General features: G+C 39.2%; 1 protein-coding gene across 1 annotated transcript in view; it reads right to left on the reverse strand.

Annotated features, from left to right (window-relative positions):
• The window catches only part of ZDHHC17 (zDHHC palmitoyltransferase 17), a 74,566-nt gene that overhangs the window by 49,381 nt on the left and 8,045 nt on the right, over window positions 1–17,140 (reverse strand). The window contains exon 2 of the mRNA XM_084287231.1: window positions 5,136–5,239. Coding sequence (XP_084143357.1) covers window positions 5,136–5,239 — 104 coding nt within the window. The remainder of the gene's footprint in view (window positions 1–5,135; window positions 5,240–17,140) is intronic.

Below are 17,140 nucleotides of genomic sequence, written 5' to 3' on the forward strand. Positions count from 1 at the left end.
TTAATTTAATACTTTCAATAATAGTGTCCTAGAATCCCTTTGTGTTTTAAATTTGTAATCTTTGGTTTTTGTCTGCAAACACACAGTCTTAAAAATAGATGCTGCCAGCTTTGCCATAGGAGCAACATCAAATTTGGTCACAGTAGTAAGAAGGTTTCTCTCTTCAGCGAGCACATCACCACACCAACAACCAGCATATAAGCCAGTAAGATAAGGGAGGAGGCTCCTATCACTGCAAATACAATCAAAGCTGTTTTAACTGGAAATGCAATTAATACAAAAATTTTTTTTTGTTTCACCTTTTAAAGTTTCATTCCCACGAACAATGGCAGTTGAATACTAACATAGCCTTTCACATGTTTATATATATATATATATATTTTGGTGTGTTAGACAGTAAGACAGCTTTGTTTTCAACAGCAAAGCTGCTCTTGAGCAAACTCAAGAGCTGCCTAACGAACCTTGAACAATGATGTTGAGAGACAAGAGAATTTCAGCTGTCATATACACTCCAGAGCCCCAGATTGGCTAGACAGTTGTGGCTATGTTGTAAACGTGGTTAAAAAAACACAACACCCTTCCATTCAAACTTAAATTATATTGCTAAAGCTGGTATGTATATAAACTCCAGAGGCTGAATCAAGCAGGCAAAGAATACATACTTTTGTCACAATCTGACCTTCATCCCCTATGGATGGATGAAATAAAAACAGGAGTAATCATCACTTTGGCCAGCCCTGACCAATTTGAATTATTTTCTATGTATCTTTTCTTTCCTTAGTGTCTGGTACACTATGAATAATAAGAAATGGTGAGGACAAAAGCCAGTTCTCAAATGTATCCAATTTATTTATTTCTGAGCAAGATTCAGCATAGATCCAGCATATTTTTGTTGCACTATTTCACAATGCATACAAATCTCATTTTTAATGATACTGGTTAATAAAACTAGCAGAAAAGTTAATCTTGCAATAACAAAACCATAATATTTGAGCACAGAGAATCAATACTGCAGAAGCCTCAAATGTTATTAATCTTATTAATGTTTAATACTAATGTTCATAATATTTATTTAACACACTTCTAGCAGTTGGAATTTGCTCAAGGTCACTGCAAGCAGAAGGTGCCTCTTCACTCAGAGTTGAAAATCACAAAGCAAGAATTAACTTGTTCTGGAGTTAGTTCTGGTCATAACCCACCACATACTTCTCCACCTGTGAACATTAGCTGTTTCTCATTATTTTCATGGCTTAAAAGATCTAAAAAAAGAAACAGCCAGCAATGAGCTTTAAGTTACTATGTTATCATGGTACCCCTCCTAGGTCATCATGTTCAAAGTTGACTCCAACTTGGATGAAGCAGAGCTACTAGTGCTAATCCATAAGAAATGGAAATAAACAGACCTAAAATATCCCCAATTACACTTCCACTTTTAAACAGCTTATGGCTTTTCCTAGTTTATAGGAAACTCCATTCACTCCTCTCTAGTGAGAGCAGGTATCAGAGAAACTAAACTGGTACACAGCCCATCCTTGGATTTTATAGAGACAGGAGAAATACAAAGACCTGCCACGCAGTTCCAGGTGAAGTACTTACTAAATTGAGTAAAATGGAGTAAACTTATATTACTCTACTGCAACAGCAAAGGCAAAAATGGCCCATTTTTACCAGTGCATTGAAAATGTATTTTCAAATATATGAGTGGCCTGCTTCTACTTTTCAAAAACAGTGGAAACGTTACATGAATAAACTTGAATTTTGCTATAATTGAATACAAGGTGCCGAGGGACTACAAACATCTTGCAGATGTTACAATGTGAAGGGTTAAGAAAGTAGTGCTTTTAACTCTAGTTAAAAGAAAGAAAGTAGTGCTTTTAACTCTAGCTAGATGTCTTTGGACACATAAAATAGCCAATAGAAAGTGTCCTTCATATCAATGTGTATTAAAATTAAACACTATCATTCTTACTCCAGCACAAGCTTCTGCAAAATAAACAGAGTATTTTTGGTGTAAATCATGCCTAGATCCAGTTTATGCAACTTATGAGGAATACATTTATAGTGGGAGAAAAACACAAATACTGATAAACTCCTTGCACCAATAACATTGACTGAACTGCTCTTTTCCATACAGTCTTAATTTGATTTTAAGAGGTTATCAGATTTGTAGATCAGCGTATAAGCAAGTTAATTTAGTAAGTGCTCAAACTACAAACTAAGAAGATAAAGCACATGAACAGTCCAACGTGGCATGCAACAAAGAACAAAATATTCTTCTGGAAAAATGTGTGGAGCTTGCAAGCTCTTATCATTTTGACCTAATGAGAAACATAAAAGCAAATGCATCATTTTACTAACACTTCTATTTCTCTGTAATCATGTGCCAATAAAGTCTTCATCTCAAAACGGAATTCTACAATCAAACAGCATGTAGAGAGTGGAGAGGAATTAAACATTTTCATCATCAACATTAAAGTTTAAGAAGCTATGCTCCCCATTTCAGTATGTGTTGCAGCAATAAACAACGCTAGTTGATTTCACAGGAGAAGCTTTTAATAATGTAGTACATGAAATACAGCATGAACAGTGACTGAAAAAGATTAAATGACTGACTAGGTACTCATATGATGCGACTGACTGCTTCCTGTGTGGGTTATCACAAACACGATAACAGACAACTCTAGGCTATGGTGAAATTCACCCTCTATCTTAAATTGCAGAAGCCTGCAATTTCAGTGGTCTTACATTAAATGACAAACATTTTGGAAGACACAATCAGACAGATTTGTCTTTTTTAAAGTGTCAGGTTTGTTTTGTTTTTTAAAGAAACAGAAAAATGCACAAGACTATTATTATAATTAGCTCTCAGATCAGTCCTGAGAACAATAGGATTTCATTTTATTAACAGTAAGCACCCCAGCTGCCATCTGATATCATTGCACTGAGAAAACTTAGATCCTTCAGGGGAGGTTTTGAAGTGTCCTGGAGGGGGTGGGGGGAAACACAGCAAAAACAAAACAACTTTGCTGCCAATCCTAGCTGAATACACATGTGAATTCTGGGGGGGAAAAAAAGCCAAAACTAAGGAGACTGAATATAATTTTTATTCTGTTTTTCTGTATTGTCATTGAAGTTACTGAACTGCTTGGGGAGGGGAGTTCTAGGAGACACATTAGTGTTCTTTTTTTTTTAAAAAAAAAAAAAAGAAAAAGTTTGTTGTGACATCCAACTTACATTAGCACCAAACTGAAAGGTAAACTGAACCAGTTATTTTAATCTAAGTAAACAATGCTATTTGAGGACAAGTGGCAGAGGATAAGATCACTCATTTTTTATTAACAAGAAAGAGGTAAAAAGGTTATAGATGTACAAGAGGTTAAAGAGGTTATATTTCTACAGAAGTAACTACATTGTTCATTTTAGCAGGAACTACGCATTAGTGATGCACCCTTTCACCATTGCTATTTATCATGTGAAACTTCACCTTCAACAGTAATGTGGAGACCATTTTTCTTATTTATTTTTTTTTTAATTGGGCTGAATTAATATATTAGCTGAATTAATATATTAGCAGCTTTATTTTACTACAAGCCTTATAATACTTAGTTTCTCTCCCTTAAGGCCTGATGTCTTATATAACATGGTCTTCAAAACTTAGTAAATACTTAAAATAAAGGTGAGGTATCCGTCTAGTCTGGGAGGTCCCAAGGAATACCACTAGCATAACTTGATCGTATACCCACGCTGAGTCATCTTTCCCTGAGCTATTAAGCATTTGGGCTGTGATAGAAAACAGCAGTCCTCTTACAGAGGAGAGGACTTCTCACCAACTGCATCACACAAAGACTGTGGAGGAATGTAACACATAACTCACAGCCCTATTAATTGTCAGAGGAGACCAGAAAAGAATTAAAGCACCTCAGCTGAAAGCACAGATCAACCTAAATCTGAGGGATAATGACAGAGACATTTATCTGAGACAAATGTGTTTCAGGGCTTCAAGCATACAAAAATGAAAGCAGGTAATTTGCAAAATCATCGCTTCTGCTGTCATAGTTCCATGCCCTTAAGAAGCAGCCAGTTCAATGTTATACCAGTGCTTTAATTTCTAAGAATCCCCTGATAAGAAGATTATAGGTTGTAGTGTTACTATTAAACCCTATAGAGCAACAACTGCAGGGTCAGTCAACATCTACATCAGGAAGTTAAATCCCTAAGAACTCAAAAGGTGAAGGAAAGTACATACTTCCTAAACCTACATGTGGCCTATGTCAAATACTGAGCTGCAAAGGTGCCTTCAGTTCAAGGAGATGACTTTTAGGAAAGAAACTAAAAGTTGTTTTTTTCTTTTATAAAGAAAGGCAAATAGCTTGGCAATAGAGTAGGATTTCAAACTAACAATAGTTTTTAAAAATGAAATTGTATCATCTCAGCTAACTGAAAACCACGGGTCAAAGGGATGGTGGTGGTTTCTGAACAGTGAACAACAAAGTTGAAAAGTAGTTCTATGACAATTCTTCTGAAAGTCTTGTGAGTCAGTAGGTATTACAGGACTACACAGATTTGTCTTCTATACAATTAATCTGCATTGAAAAAGCAATTATTAGCTGAATTTTCTTTACAGTTTACTCCTACAATTCTTTTCTCAGCAATAAAGTCAGTTTCATAGCACCACTGAAAGTGCAGAATTAGAGAAGATGGAGGAAGCTACATACAGATGCAGTCTTTCTAACCCATAAATGATGCCAAGAAATCAAGGAAATCCTCACATTTGCTCATCAATATGCTGCCCACTTACCTCTTAACCATCACTTAGAGAAAATAAACATCAGTACAAGCTGGAGAAAAACTGTACCTTCTCTTCCAACGATCTGCCCAGCAACCACCTATATTTACAACTTATCACAATGCTTCCTACATGTTTCTCACATTGCTCATAAAATGATCTTAAACTTTAGAGCTCACTTCTAAAATCTTGCGTTATTGTATCTACAAATACAGTTAGCCTTCAACTTTCTGCATATTAAAAAAATACATTTTTCTATACATATATTATATATAAAAAATATATTTTGCTATATATTTGCATTTTGCTATATATATATTTTGCTATTTGACTCTCAAAAAAAACTTACTGTGTGGCTTTTACAATGTCCCAAGTGCTGTAATCATCAATGTGGCTTTTCCGTCCAAGAGATTCACTATATCCATGGTTGTAATGGCTTTGAGGCTTTATTTCCTAAAAGAGACAAACTTGTTATTAGAACACCAAAATGAGCATTACTGAAGTTTCTCAGAAAAAAATGCAAATCTGTAAGTAAAAATAATATAAGGACCCAGTTCAAAGCACTATAAAGCTACTTGAATCTGAGGGTGACCAGCTGACTGGCCATATTGGTACTTTTTGCAAAGTAGGCCACTGTATTCCTGAGAATAGACTGAAAACACCTTACAGAACATGCTACCCATAGCAGCAGGGCTCTGGCAAATCCTTTCCTGAGGAAGTTTTTGAGAATGCCAACAAAGGGAAACAGAATTTATTTTAAATAAATGCAATACATACAGTAACAGCTTAAAAAAAAAAAAAAAAAAAAAAAAAAAGCTACTGGCCATAATTTGAGAAAGTCTCACCGCTACTACAAATTTTACGCTTCAAATCACAGAGTCTGTAAAATAAATACTTGAGAATGGATAATACCGGTGGCTGGAACCTACTAACACTTTATTGATTCTTCAACTCAAGTCCCAGCTTCAGAGGTGATCTATACATTTAATCAATGCGTCTCTTTTTTGGCACAAAATTTAAAAAAAACAGAATTTAATACTTTGTCAGAGCTCCTCAGCACAAAAGTACAAAGCATCAGCATGACACATTCGTCATCAGATACAGTTTCTATTTACTTAATTACTTTGATGAACAGCATCACTACAACCCTTAATGTTCCCCTTGGTGGAATTTACATTAAAACACCGCGCTGACGCATCACTCGGGTGGCAACGCACCATTTTTCTTTAAAAGCTGCATGCATGTAGAAACTCAGATAAATCAACTCAGCAAGTTGAAATGGAATGTATTTGGTGTTTTCTCTACAATTTTCCATTTGTCACAAATACTGTGTAGCTGATTGCCTGTGTATCAGCACTGAATAACTTAAGCTGAATGTTTCTGTTACATACAACGCAATCAGAAAAAAGTCAAATGAGGATTTTAATGCATTCGGTACATTTTATAGCACTATATTGTACTAAGTTAATATTGACTACAGAAATTTTGTACATAAAAAGCCTTTCAAGAGATTCAAGTTTTTTGGATTTTTTGTTTTGCTTGTTTTTACCAAGAACTTTACAACATAGTAATACTGCAAGCAAAATCTTCAGAAACAAATGCAAAAGGATAAATTCGGTAAAAAACAAAGACTGAATGTTAAGATCTATTAGCACTGCCAAGTTCTTGACATAAAAAAGTAGTTCCTCCAAATCAAGCTAGGATTTGGGCCCAGAATAAAGACAGAACATGGCATACAAACAAGATGTCCATGAACACTGGGCACACCCATCCTTTTTACTGATTATAACACATATTTAGGTAAACAATGCAAACTTTATTTTGTGCTTTATGGGATAGAACAGTATTTTGTATCCTCTATTACTCGATTCTCCATCATCTCAAAGTGTAAGAGTAAAATTGCTTTTTATAAAAGCAATAGCTCTATCTGGGACCTAATTTCTATGTCTTGTTCTCTACTTCAAACAGCAGAAGCTTATGGTTTTGGATCACTGGTGGCAGTTGCAGACCCTGAAGACGACCCCAACAGGACATCCTTGCACGACCTGCATCCTCACTTATAGCAGGGATTTAAGCGACATCTTGGGAAGGCTCCGCAGGAACAAAGCAGGAACCCACTTGTAAAAGAGTGGGAGAAGTGCTCCCTTTCTTCTCGCTCACCCCCAGCCTCACCTGCCTTTGGATAACACCCAGCCAGTCCCCATGACACACAGCCTGAGCCACCCACCACAGCTAAGACAATCAGGGAACAGAGCACTGAACCCCAAGATTTAGCTACTCATACACGCCTAACTCTACAAAACAAGTCTGTCTCCATTTCCAACCATATTGTGCTGCACTTACACACGCATAGCTGCAGCATCTCCGTATGGAAAGGCATGTGTTAAAAGCGAGCAGTCTTACTCAATGACATTAGAGTATGTCAAGAGACTGCAGATAATTCATTGAATGCTCACTTCTTATTTCAAGATGTTCCTTTATTCCACAAAATACAAATTTCTACAAAGCCATTCAGAAAAAAATAAAATAAAGGAGGTCCAGGTAACACTTCTGAACCGTCCTTGGCCTTTTGGGAACCTTCTCAGACCAGTCAGGAGGAAAGCAATTCAACACCTTCACTTCTTCAGCACCATTTTCAGAACAAATTACCCATACGCATAACTTTCAAAAATTTCATTTTTATGCTGACTTTTCTTAAAAGGAATGATTTTTTTCCCAGTTTCACTCAGTACCCAAATGATCCAAGCACATCTTTTCATGACCACGATGTTTTCTGTGGTGCTCCATCGTTTCACTGTTTTTCTAAGCCTGACAACCTAACTGGATTAACCAATTACGCATTGCCAGCCCAGCAGGAAGGCTCCTCTGTTGCCATCTCTACAGGAGGAAACCTAAAATTGCAACAGGGCATCTGCTGTCATCCAAATCACACGCTGCAACCCATTCTCTTACTATCCCGAAACACAGCTTCATTTTGGATTTGAAGGTGGCAACAGCTGAACCAAACCTCCTCCACCTCAGCTACTAGTTACTGTCTGGAGTAAAGATGCTGAAAAAAGTGCCAGATGACATGACAATGAAAACAAAGCAAAACAGAATAGCTTAATAAATTCTTTGGTTTTGTGCCGTGCTGCTTTCCCTCAAATTAGAAAAATACAGACTTCATACAGCCTGTTCACCTGTTATTACACTCCACAATCACACCAGGATTTTTCAAATTGGAAATTCCCTGGGATGCTAAAGGGAAAAATCCACCAGGCAGAGGCCAGAACAAAGGCAATCTGGTGTCCTGGAGTACCCCGACGAGGAGACATTCATGGAGGGTGTTTCTTGGGCTGCTGCAGCTGCTGAAGAGGGGGAGGGAGGGGAGATCTGTCTTGTTATCTCGCAGCTATTAAAAGCAAACAGAAACTTATTTTCAGGCAGATGTTAATTTACTAGGGAACACTATTTCTCTTAAGCTGCATTTTCCCAAGCACTTTAAGCACACAAACCAGGCTCCTGTTCCCTTGGGCCCACGCTAGCAAGCCAGGAGAGCTGCCCGCTCAGAAGCGATGCGTATTTATGTCAGCCTAAAGTGACCATGAAACCACAGCCCAATGATACTAATGCTTTCACTAAAGGGTTTATGGGAATACAGCAGAAGCTTGAAAATTAATTATTAACCATATAAATTAAGGAAAAAAAGAAGTGAGAGGTGAAATTCATTGGCCCCTCCAGCTTACCTCTTACTTTTGCTAAGCACTTGAGGGTAATGACAGCATTCCTATGTTTTTAAATGTGCAAATTTTGATCTCCTTCTGTACTGCTGGGATCACTGCAAGACCCACCCCAAGCGAACGCACACCAGACAGATGCTCAGGGGGTTACCTGGAAGTTTACCCAACGCAGCCAGGAAGCACTTCCCCTGAACCTTCAGCTTTTTATGTTGCAGTCACTGTCAGCCTTCCTGATTTCAGAGGGCAATCTGGTTTGTATGAGTCTCTGCTAAAGAATCCCACTCATTGGACCAAACGCTGACCTCTCAGGAAACTAGAAGCTGTTGTATTTAACGCAGTTCACCTCCTCACATCTCATGGCTTGCCACGCACTGCTATCTAGCCAACACAACTCCATTGCTAGCTGCCTCTGGTTTTACAACAGCTATGTGTAAATGGACGGGTTTCAATTAACTTCAGATTCATTTACTATTATAGTATTTCAAGTAACTTCAGATTCAGATATCAAACAACTTCAGCCAAACCAGTAAAACTTTATGACGGACACATATTTAGTCCTATTAACACCATCACTTCAAACCGAAGTGCAAAGCTCTCCCTAGTTATTCAATGCACAGCACTGAAACCCAACAGCACCTTCCCAAGACCCGTAAGGAAGTTCAGATGATGCCCTTTTTTGTGTTCTCTAATTGAAAACTGCAATTTGTAATACACTTGTAAATAAATGATTTCTGATAGGTCTATTTCTTGAATGAGAAGAGACAAAACCTGCAGTTACTACCTAGCCAGCAGTCAAATTCTGCCACATATCTCTGTACTTATTTAGAAAGAAAAAAAAAAATTTACAATGTGTTCATTTCGTTTTCATACCTTATTGCAAACCATCTGAAAGTAGACAAGCTCTTCCAGCACGATTACGGTAACTCCTCTTTCTCAAGGACTGCAACTGTACATAGAATTTGCAACACTCAGCACTGGGACAGCCCAACACTCAGAAGGAAACAGATAAGCATGAATATTCAAGGTTTCAACTCAGTCACATAAATAAAAACCATATTGACACCAGAACTCCTCATAAGCCCCTATGTGCTGGGATATATTCACCTGTTAAAGGCCCTGTAAAAGACACTAATTAGAATACAAGCAAACTTTTGCATCTCTCTATAGGGAAGTAAGAATTTGATGCCACTGAGCACCTTTCCTTCATAATATGCATGGTAACTGCAAATCCTACAGATACAGCCTAGACATTAGTCATTTACTTCCATTCAAGAGATGCAGTAAGAGGACTTAACATGAACACCTACATTAATCCTTCAAAATAAACAGGCCTGACAAGAAGACAATCTTCACTGCAAGCCTACCACTTTGTAATCTACACGGAGTATTTCACTTCCAGTCCATTTCTAGGTCTAATGTCAGGGAAAAATAGCCTCATGCATAAAAGGCTTTTTTCAGATGTGGCCTCTCGAGTCTGAGTAACACTAATATAACATGGGGAGAAACACAGGATTGAAAAGGATGAAGACATCTTGAGCAACCAGTACATTATTTAATTTGCAAAATGTTTAAGTAACCTCCTTTTTTAGACAGCAAGCGTCCTGCTTGTCCCTGGGAAGGCCGATTACAGGTCTGTATGGGGCTGAGTTTGTCCAACGTTAGTCGGTCTGCACCAGCAGCTAAAATAAAAGAAGCCCTAAGTCATGACATTCAGACAACATCTATTTTTGGAGTTTAACAGAAGATTAAAACACACAAAAACACAGATTACTTCCCTCTACTTGTCAGATAGAAGAAAAAGCTCCGTTCAAAAATCCTATTCTGATCTGAAATATTTAACCACCATTATTAAGAGAACAGGACAAAGCATTAAAAGGTGAAAGATAATCTGTTTACAACATGCATTTCATAGACCCTAGCATCACTTTTACCATCATTTTCAAGTTCTCACTTAAAATAGCACAGAATGAAGCTCCTCTAAACTCATGTCCCCTCACAAGTTTTAGGAAAAGAGTTGAAGTCCCTGCAACTGTTATGGTTTTCCCTTTATTTTATTTATTTTGTTTTATTATTATTATTTATTTATTTATTTATTATATCTCTGGAGAGGTAACAGACTGGTAGTAAAGAAACAACAGATCAGACTGAGCTTACAACACATACCATGTTCACAAATGGCTTCAAGAATACTCCTAAAGTGTTAAAATATTTCCCCCTTTATGACAAAACGGATTTATTTCAGCAAAATTTAATTTTACAACAATGACTGACTGTTAAAAACCACTAACAGCCAATTCAAAGATGAAAACCTAACTGAAATCATTTATGTTGATATTCTGATCTCTATGGTCAATGGCTTTTCCATCTCCCCACTCTTCCCTGCCTGGCTGCCAGGAAAGCTAAATAGAAGGTAGCGGAGATGAAGCTCAATTTCACCAATTTAAAATAAGCAGGTTGCAAACACCAAATCTCTACTTACTTCATCCTGCTTCAAGGAGCCGTTTCCAAGGGTGACTTGAGCCAAATGAAGAGCTGACCATTGCTAAAACAGAAAGGTCATCTCTCTGCCCACCCTCCCCCATTGCTCTTGGCTACCTGCTTCCCCTGCATGGCTCAGTACTGAGAGCTGCAGCTGCAGTCAGCCAGCTCAGGTCTTGGAAGAAAGAAGAAATTTTTCTGCTCTTGCCTGATTCTTCTACTAGGGCTGCAAGTTGAATCTGTTTCTGCCACAAAAAGACAAGCTCTGCAGCCACTGGCAGAGGGAAAACAAGGTAGCAAGACCTTAGCAGCTGCTGGTTGCCAATTTGACCAAGCAATGGTGGAGTTACACACTCAAGTTCTTAAATGGTGAAGGACTCCAGGCTGGCAGGATGAAGAAAATGCTGCTGCTTCTAGGAACAGGTAGAGCTGGCTGGCTGAGAAGGCTGCACGAGAAACAGAGTTTTATTTATTTATAATTAAACTTGGTCCCCTCGTTACTACTTATTCTAGATGAGCTTCCACTTCGGTGACTATCCTCTGACAGTGCCCTAATCACTCACATGCATCTGTGGCTAGTTTGTCATTGCTCATTAGGCACAAATTGTGCAGGCTGCTTGCACAGACACAGAAGTAATGAAGGGAAGGGAAAAAATTACGCAGAGAAGGCTGAAAAATGTATTTTGGAAAGAAGAAAACACGGCGCAAGAGAAAAGGGAACCTCCTCAGGAAAATGGGACCAATAAACTGAAGAAACAGAAAATGGAGCGAAAGATGAAAAATAAGACTAAAAGAGAAAGAAAGAAATGTGGGGGATGAAGGGGAGGAGAATACAACTGCCAAGCACAAACAATACTGGCATTCCCAAGCAATTCTCTTCACAACCAAATTCGCAAGTTATGCTGATTTACCCTCAGCACCCAAATCTTAATCTTTTCCAATCAAAGAAGCCAAACATAAAAGAAGTTTAAAGATAATTCTGAAAACCGTATTCATAGAAAAAAAAATAGGAAGTTTTGCATGAAAGAATAAGATGGCCAAGATGAAATTATTCTGTGATAGCAATTTCGTAACTCTCATAGCAGAAGGATATGAAGAGGTCAATATGCCTGCTTGGACATAAGGAAGGGAGGAAAATACTGCTGCTTACAGCTGCTACATATGGCTCTGGTAGGCATTACCAGATGGCTAGAGCTGCTTCTCCTTTAACATTATGCAATGTTGCTGCAAAGGAGGAGATACCATGATTGTCAAATCCTGAATGGTGACCAAGTTCATTAAAAGACACTTAAAACAGAAATATTAACTAAGATAAAAATGTACAAATAAAAGCCTTACCTTTTACAAAATATCGCACACTATTTCCTGTGTTTCTTAATGAAAACAGGAAAAGCAAAACATTTAGGCAGTGTGACACATATGTATCTTTACTGACAACTACACTATTTCAGTATCTGGCTGCAACACAAAGAATCTAGATAAAATCAGAAGTGACTGCAACTACGCGTACTATTTCGGGGTAGCTAAATAATGAAACAATCCTCGTGTGTGTGTTATGTTTAACAGACTACCGTGGGTTAAAAGAATGAAAGAATTCCTTCCCCCACATTTCTACATTCAATTTCTCTGTTCTTCATTTGGTGGAGCGCATCGCTTTTAATAAGCTTTTGCAATTTTCCTCCCACTTTTAAAGAAGCACAAGAAGCTATGAAGATGAATTTATTTGTACTTATTTGCATATTACACTTACAGACCCCCATTAGCGTATATACCAGCCACTCATGAACTAATATTAATAAAGAAGCGCTCACAAACTAGAAGCAAAACAATTAATAACTCCTAAAAAAGATCATGTTTCTATGTTCACATTTATAATGTTAACATTCTCTAAAATTGATGATACTTCCTTGTCCCTATCCCTTCACCTAACTGCAGCACAGCCACAGAAACAGAGACTAAAGTTACCATGGCTTAATTTTAGGCAGAATCATGTCAGAATAGCTTTTTCTTCTCCAGAAACAGCAGTAAAGCTTCAGGTGATATCAGAAAGAGCTAACCTCACTGCCAGCTGTTGTCAGATGGGAGCAGTCCGCTCTTTCCTATATCCACATGAGGAAGTCCTAGATAGAAAGAAATTCTGCAGGGCTGTGTAGGTTCTTCTGCTTCAGGAGACAACCATGAGCATGGGAGTGCCGATTTGGGATGATGCAAATAGACCTTCAGTTCAGGTAACACACACTGGAAAACAAGCATCTAAACCAGATGGCATTGCCCATGGAAAAGATGTGCAATGCCACCTCCATTTGAATCCTAACTGGTCACATAAAACACTAAAAAATTATAGAAAAATGTTTGGTGTTTGGCTTGTAAATACACACTCATAGACTTATTTTATTTGGACATACACAGTTTATGCTGGGATTCTCCCCTCCCTCTAGTACAGCATTCACTAACACAAAATGAGTATGACTTGACAAAAAAAATCTTCCATCCAATGCCAATTCTGTCACTGCTTTCCATCACTTTTCACATTTGACAGCATCTTGGTAGGTCTGTTTCATGGTTTCCCTCCTGTTTGCATGGATCCTTCACACGCCCATCGAAAGTAAGATAATTTATGAAAATCCCTGGAGAAGCTAATTACGGAATTAACACATAATAATAATTAAAAAAAAAGGCACCTAAAACAACTTCCTGATTTTCTTTTGAAAGCAGGTTACAACTGAAAATGAGAATGCTTTCTTTAAAAAGAAGCGAGATCAATGGAGCGAGGCTTCGTCCCAAAGATGACGAAGCAGATCTTTTGCTGAGGCAGAGTTCCACCTACAAGCGACAGCCATCACGTAACACGAGTAACCCTGCACACTCCGCTGCAGACTTACATTTGTACATAACGAGGAGTCAGAGATGCTCAGCCAGAGCCTTCCACCCATCTGCTGCATGCAGATGCCAGAGATCTTGCGAATTAAGGTGATTTAACAGCTGGCAGCAGCTCAGGCCTGTTTGTCCAAAGCAAGCGTCCAACACCAGCTGACCACTTCCTCGTCATGTACTTACAGATGCTTCTGGACTGAAGAGTGTCATAGTTTAGTCAATACCAGCTTCACAACTAGGGCTTTCAGAAGGCCTTCTATTTGCACATGTATTACATGTATAGCCAGCAGGCGTTAAGACAGATGCATTTACTAGCATTTGTAATGGCTAAAATATTTAAAAGCTTACAATAAAAAGCTTAAAAGGTTTACAACTGTAGTGGGTTTACGTGGCAAGGTTTTGGTAGCAGGGAGCCATAGGGGTGGTTTCTGTGAGAAAGATCTAGGAGCTGCCCCATGTTTGGGAAGGGCCCCATTGTTTTCCAGATCCGAGCCAATAAGCGATGTTGTTTTGCGCCTCTGTGAGAGCATATTTAAGACAGGGAAAAAAACGCTGCGCCACACAGCAGCCGGGAGACTCAAGGGAGTGAGAGAACAGCCTTGCACCAAGGTCAGTGTAGAAGGAGGGGGAGAGGTGCTCCAGGCGCCGGAGCAGAAGTCCCCTGCGGCCTGTGGTGAGGACCATGGTGAAGCAGGATGTCCCCCTGCAGCCCATGGAGTACCACGGTGGAGCAGGGCTCCACGCTGCAGCCCGTGGAGGAGACCACGGTGGAGCAGGTGGCCCTGCACCGACGGAGGCTGCCGCCTGTGGAAGACCCCTGCCGGAGCAGATTCCGGGCCGGACCTGTAGCCCGTGGAGAGGAGCCCACGCAGGAGCAGGTGACCCGGCAGGAGCTGCTGCCCGTAGGGGAGCCAGGTTGGAGCAGTTTTCTCCTGAGGGATGGACCCCGTGGTACGGACCCGTATCTGGAGCAGTTCTGGAAGAGCTGCTGCCTGTGGGAAGCCCACGCCGGATCAGTTCATCAAGGACTGCATCCCGTGGGTGGGACCCCACAGCACAGGGGACGAGAGTGACCGAGAAGGAGCGACAGAGAAGAAGTGCTGTAGACTGACCATAACCCCCATTCCCCGTTCCCCTGTGCCGCTCGGGGGGAGGAGGTGGAAGAGGGTGGATGGAGGGGGAAGGTGCTTTTGTTTTTTTTTCTTTGTTTTCTCACTTCTCTCGCTTGTTAGTTGTAGGCAATAAATCTTACTATCTCCTTATGCCGAGTCTGTTTTGCCCGTTACAATAATTATTGCGTGATTTTCTCGTCCTTATCTCAATCCTTGAGCCCTTTTCACATATTTTCTCCCCATTCCTCTTTGAGGAGGGGGAGTGAGAGAGCGGCTGTGGTGGAGCTCGGCTGCCCACTCGAGCGGAACCACGACAACAACGTACCTAATCACATCGATTTCCATGCAAAAGGTTCTCAGAAACAGTAAATACAAGTTTGAGATTTATAAATACAAAAGTATCATCCATCCATCAGCAGCTATCTCATACTTTAGGTACACAGGTAAACTACTACGGACTGAGAAGTGGGAGTTAAAAAGTGCTTTATTATATTATACCCAGATTTAAAGAACTATGTTCTACGGTATTTTGTGCCTGTACCCTTACCTACCTCCTCAGTTCCTTTTCAGATGAGCAGATTTCAAATGAAATTATTAAAATAATTTAAAATAACAGAAAATTGTCATCTTTGTCATTTAGCAACAGAAAACTCTACAATAAAGTATTCAGCATGAAACTGTACTTTCAAAAGTGAAACCCAGCAGCAGAAGCGTGCTTGAGAGAAGGCTGTTAGACAGAGAAAAAAATCCCATTTATCCCCTAGGAGCATGAACAAAAAGCAAAACAGGCAAAACACACCTGCTGAGCACTAGAGAATATTAAATGGACTACATGCTCCGTTCAAAACGAGCATTTTCTATGCGATGGTAGTAACAATTTTTTTTCAGTACAGATAATAACCAGAAATGCTGGTACCAAAGTTTTGTCAGGCCAGGCCACGCACTGCGTAAGCACGCTGAAACCCTCACCTCAGGAACTTGAGTGCTTTGAGGCTGCTTTCTGGACCCCTGCTATATTTATGCACTTATAGGACTTGATAGAAGCTACCTGAAGATTCTCCCAAGCACACGCCAATAAGAAAAAAATTAGAAAACAAAAATAATTGTATAGTCCACAGAAACCTTTTCATACCGCGTCTCAACCCTGTAATTGCTTTCAAGATTGTAATAACTACAGATGCTCACAAGTCAAAGCGCACTGACATTTTTCTAGTTGAAATTCTTCTTTTTCTTAGAGATTTTTTTCTTCCACAATTATTTTTTCTCCTCCTAGCAAGGGAAGTCCATAGAACTTGGGTTTAATTTAGCAACTTGTATCAACATGTACCTACATCTTTTTTCTGTTTTCTTTTACAAGCTCTGCATTGCACTGGCATCCCAAATCCGAGTATTTTAACAGAAACAACTGTTTTCCAAGTGATTTAACCAGGTCCAGGTCTCAGAGCGTGAGAGCTTGCAGACCTCTCATTTAACATCAAAAAATCCCTTAGAGACTTCACATTAGTAATCAGCCATCATAAGAAAAACTTAAAAAAAAAAAAAAAAAAACTGCAAATTTTGCTATTTTATTTTTCCACCAAACGCACATAAGCACGTATACAGCCAAATCCTGATACTCAACTACTTGGAGGAAAAAAAAAATCCCAGAAAAGGATATTCAGAAAATTTGCAAAGGTGAAGATTCTTCATGCAGTTTTAAACTCTGCTAACATCACATAGTTTGATTTATTTTTTTTTTTAAAAAAAGAATGGAAATCCAGCAGAGTGAGGGCTCTGCCTTGTTCAACAAGTATTTGCCACAGCACACACTTCAAATCTAAATTACACTGTTTTGTGAGTTTGCAACTAACTCATCTCTGTGGAACAGTAGGAAAATAATCAATCAAGGATTACAGAACTGGCAAGTGCGCATCACAGAACCAGCAGTCTGCCAGGCCATGAACCCTTTCTTTCCTCCTTAGCACATACTAGAGAAAAAAAAAAAAAAAAAACAAACAACATTAATACAACTTGCAGCAATGCACAGCAAAGCACAATGTGAGGCAGCTTCATCCACCTCTGCTCTGCGACTCCTGACCTCCCCGGCTGGTCATGGCACCCCGTCCTCCATCTCCCTTCAGTACTGCAGCACATTTGACCCTACAACGAGCAGGTCTAGTGAACTCACAGGA

The sequence above is a fragment of the Netta rufina genome (genome assembly GCF_964035555.1).
Source record: "Netta rufina genome assembly, chromosome: 1".
Taxonomy (NCBI): Eukaryota; Metazoa; Chordata; class Aves; order Anseriformes; family Anatidae; genus Netta; species Netta rufina.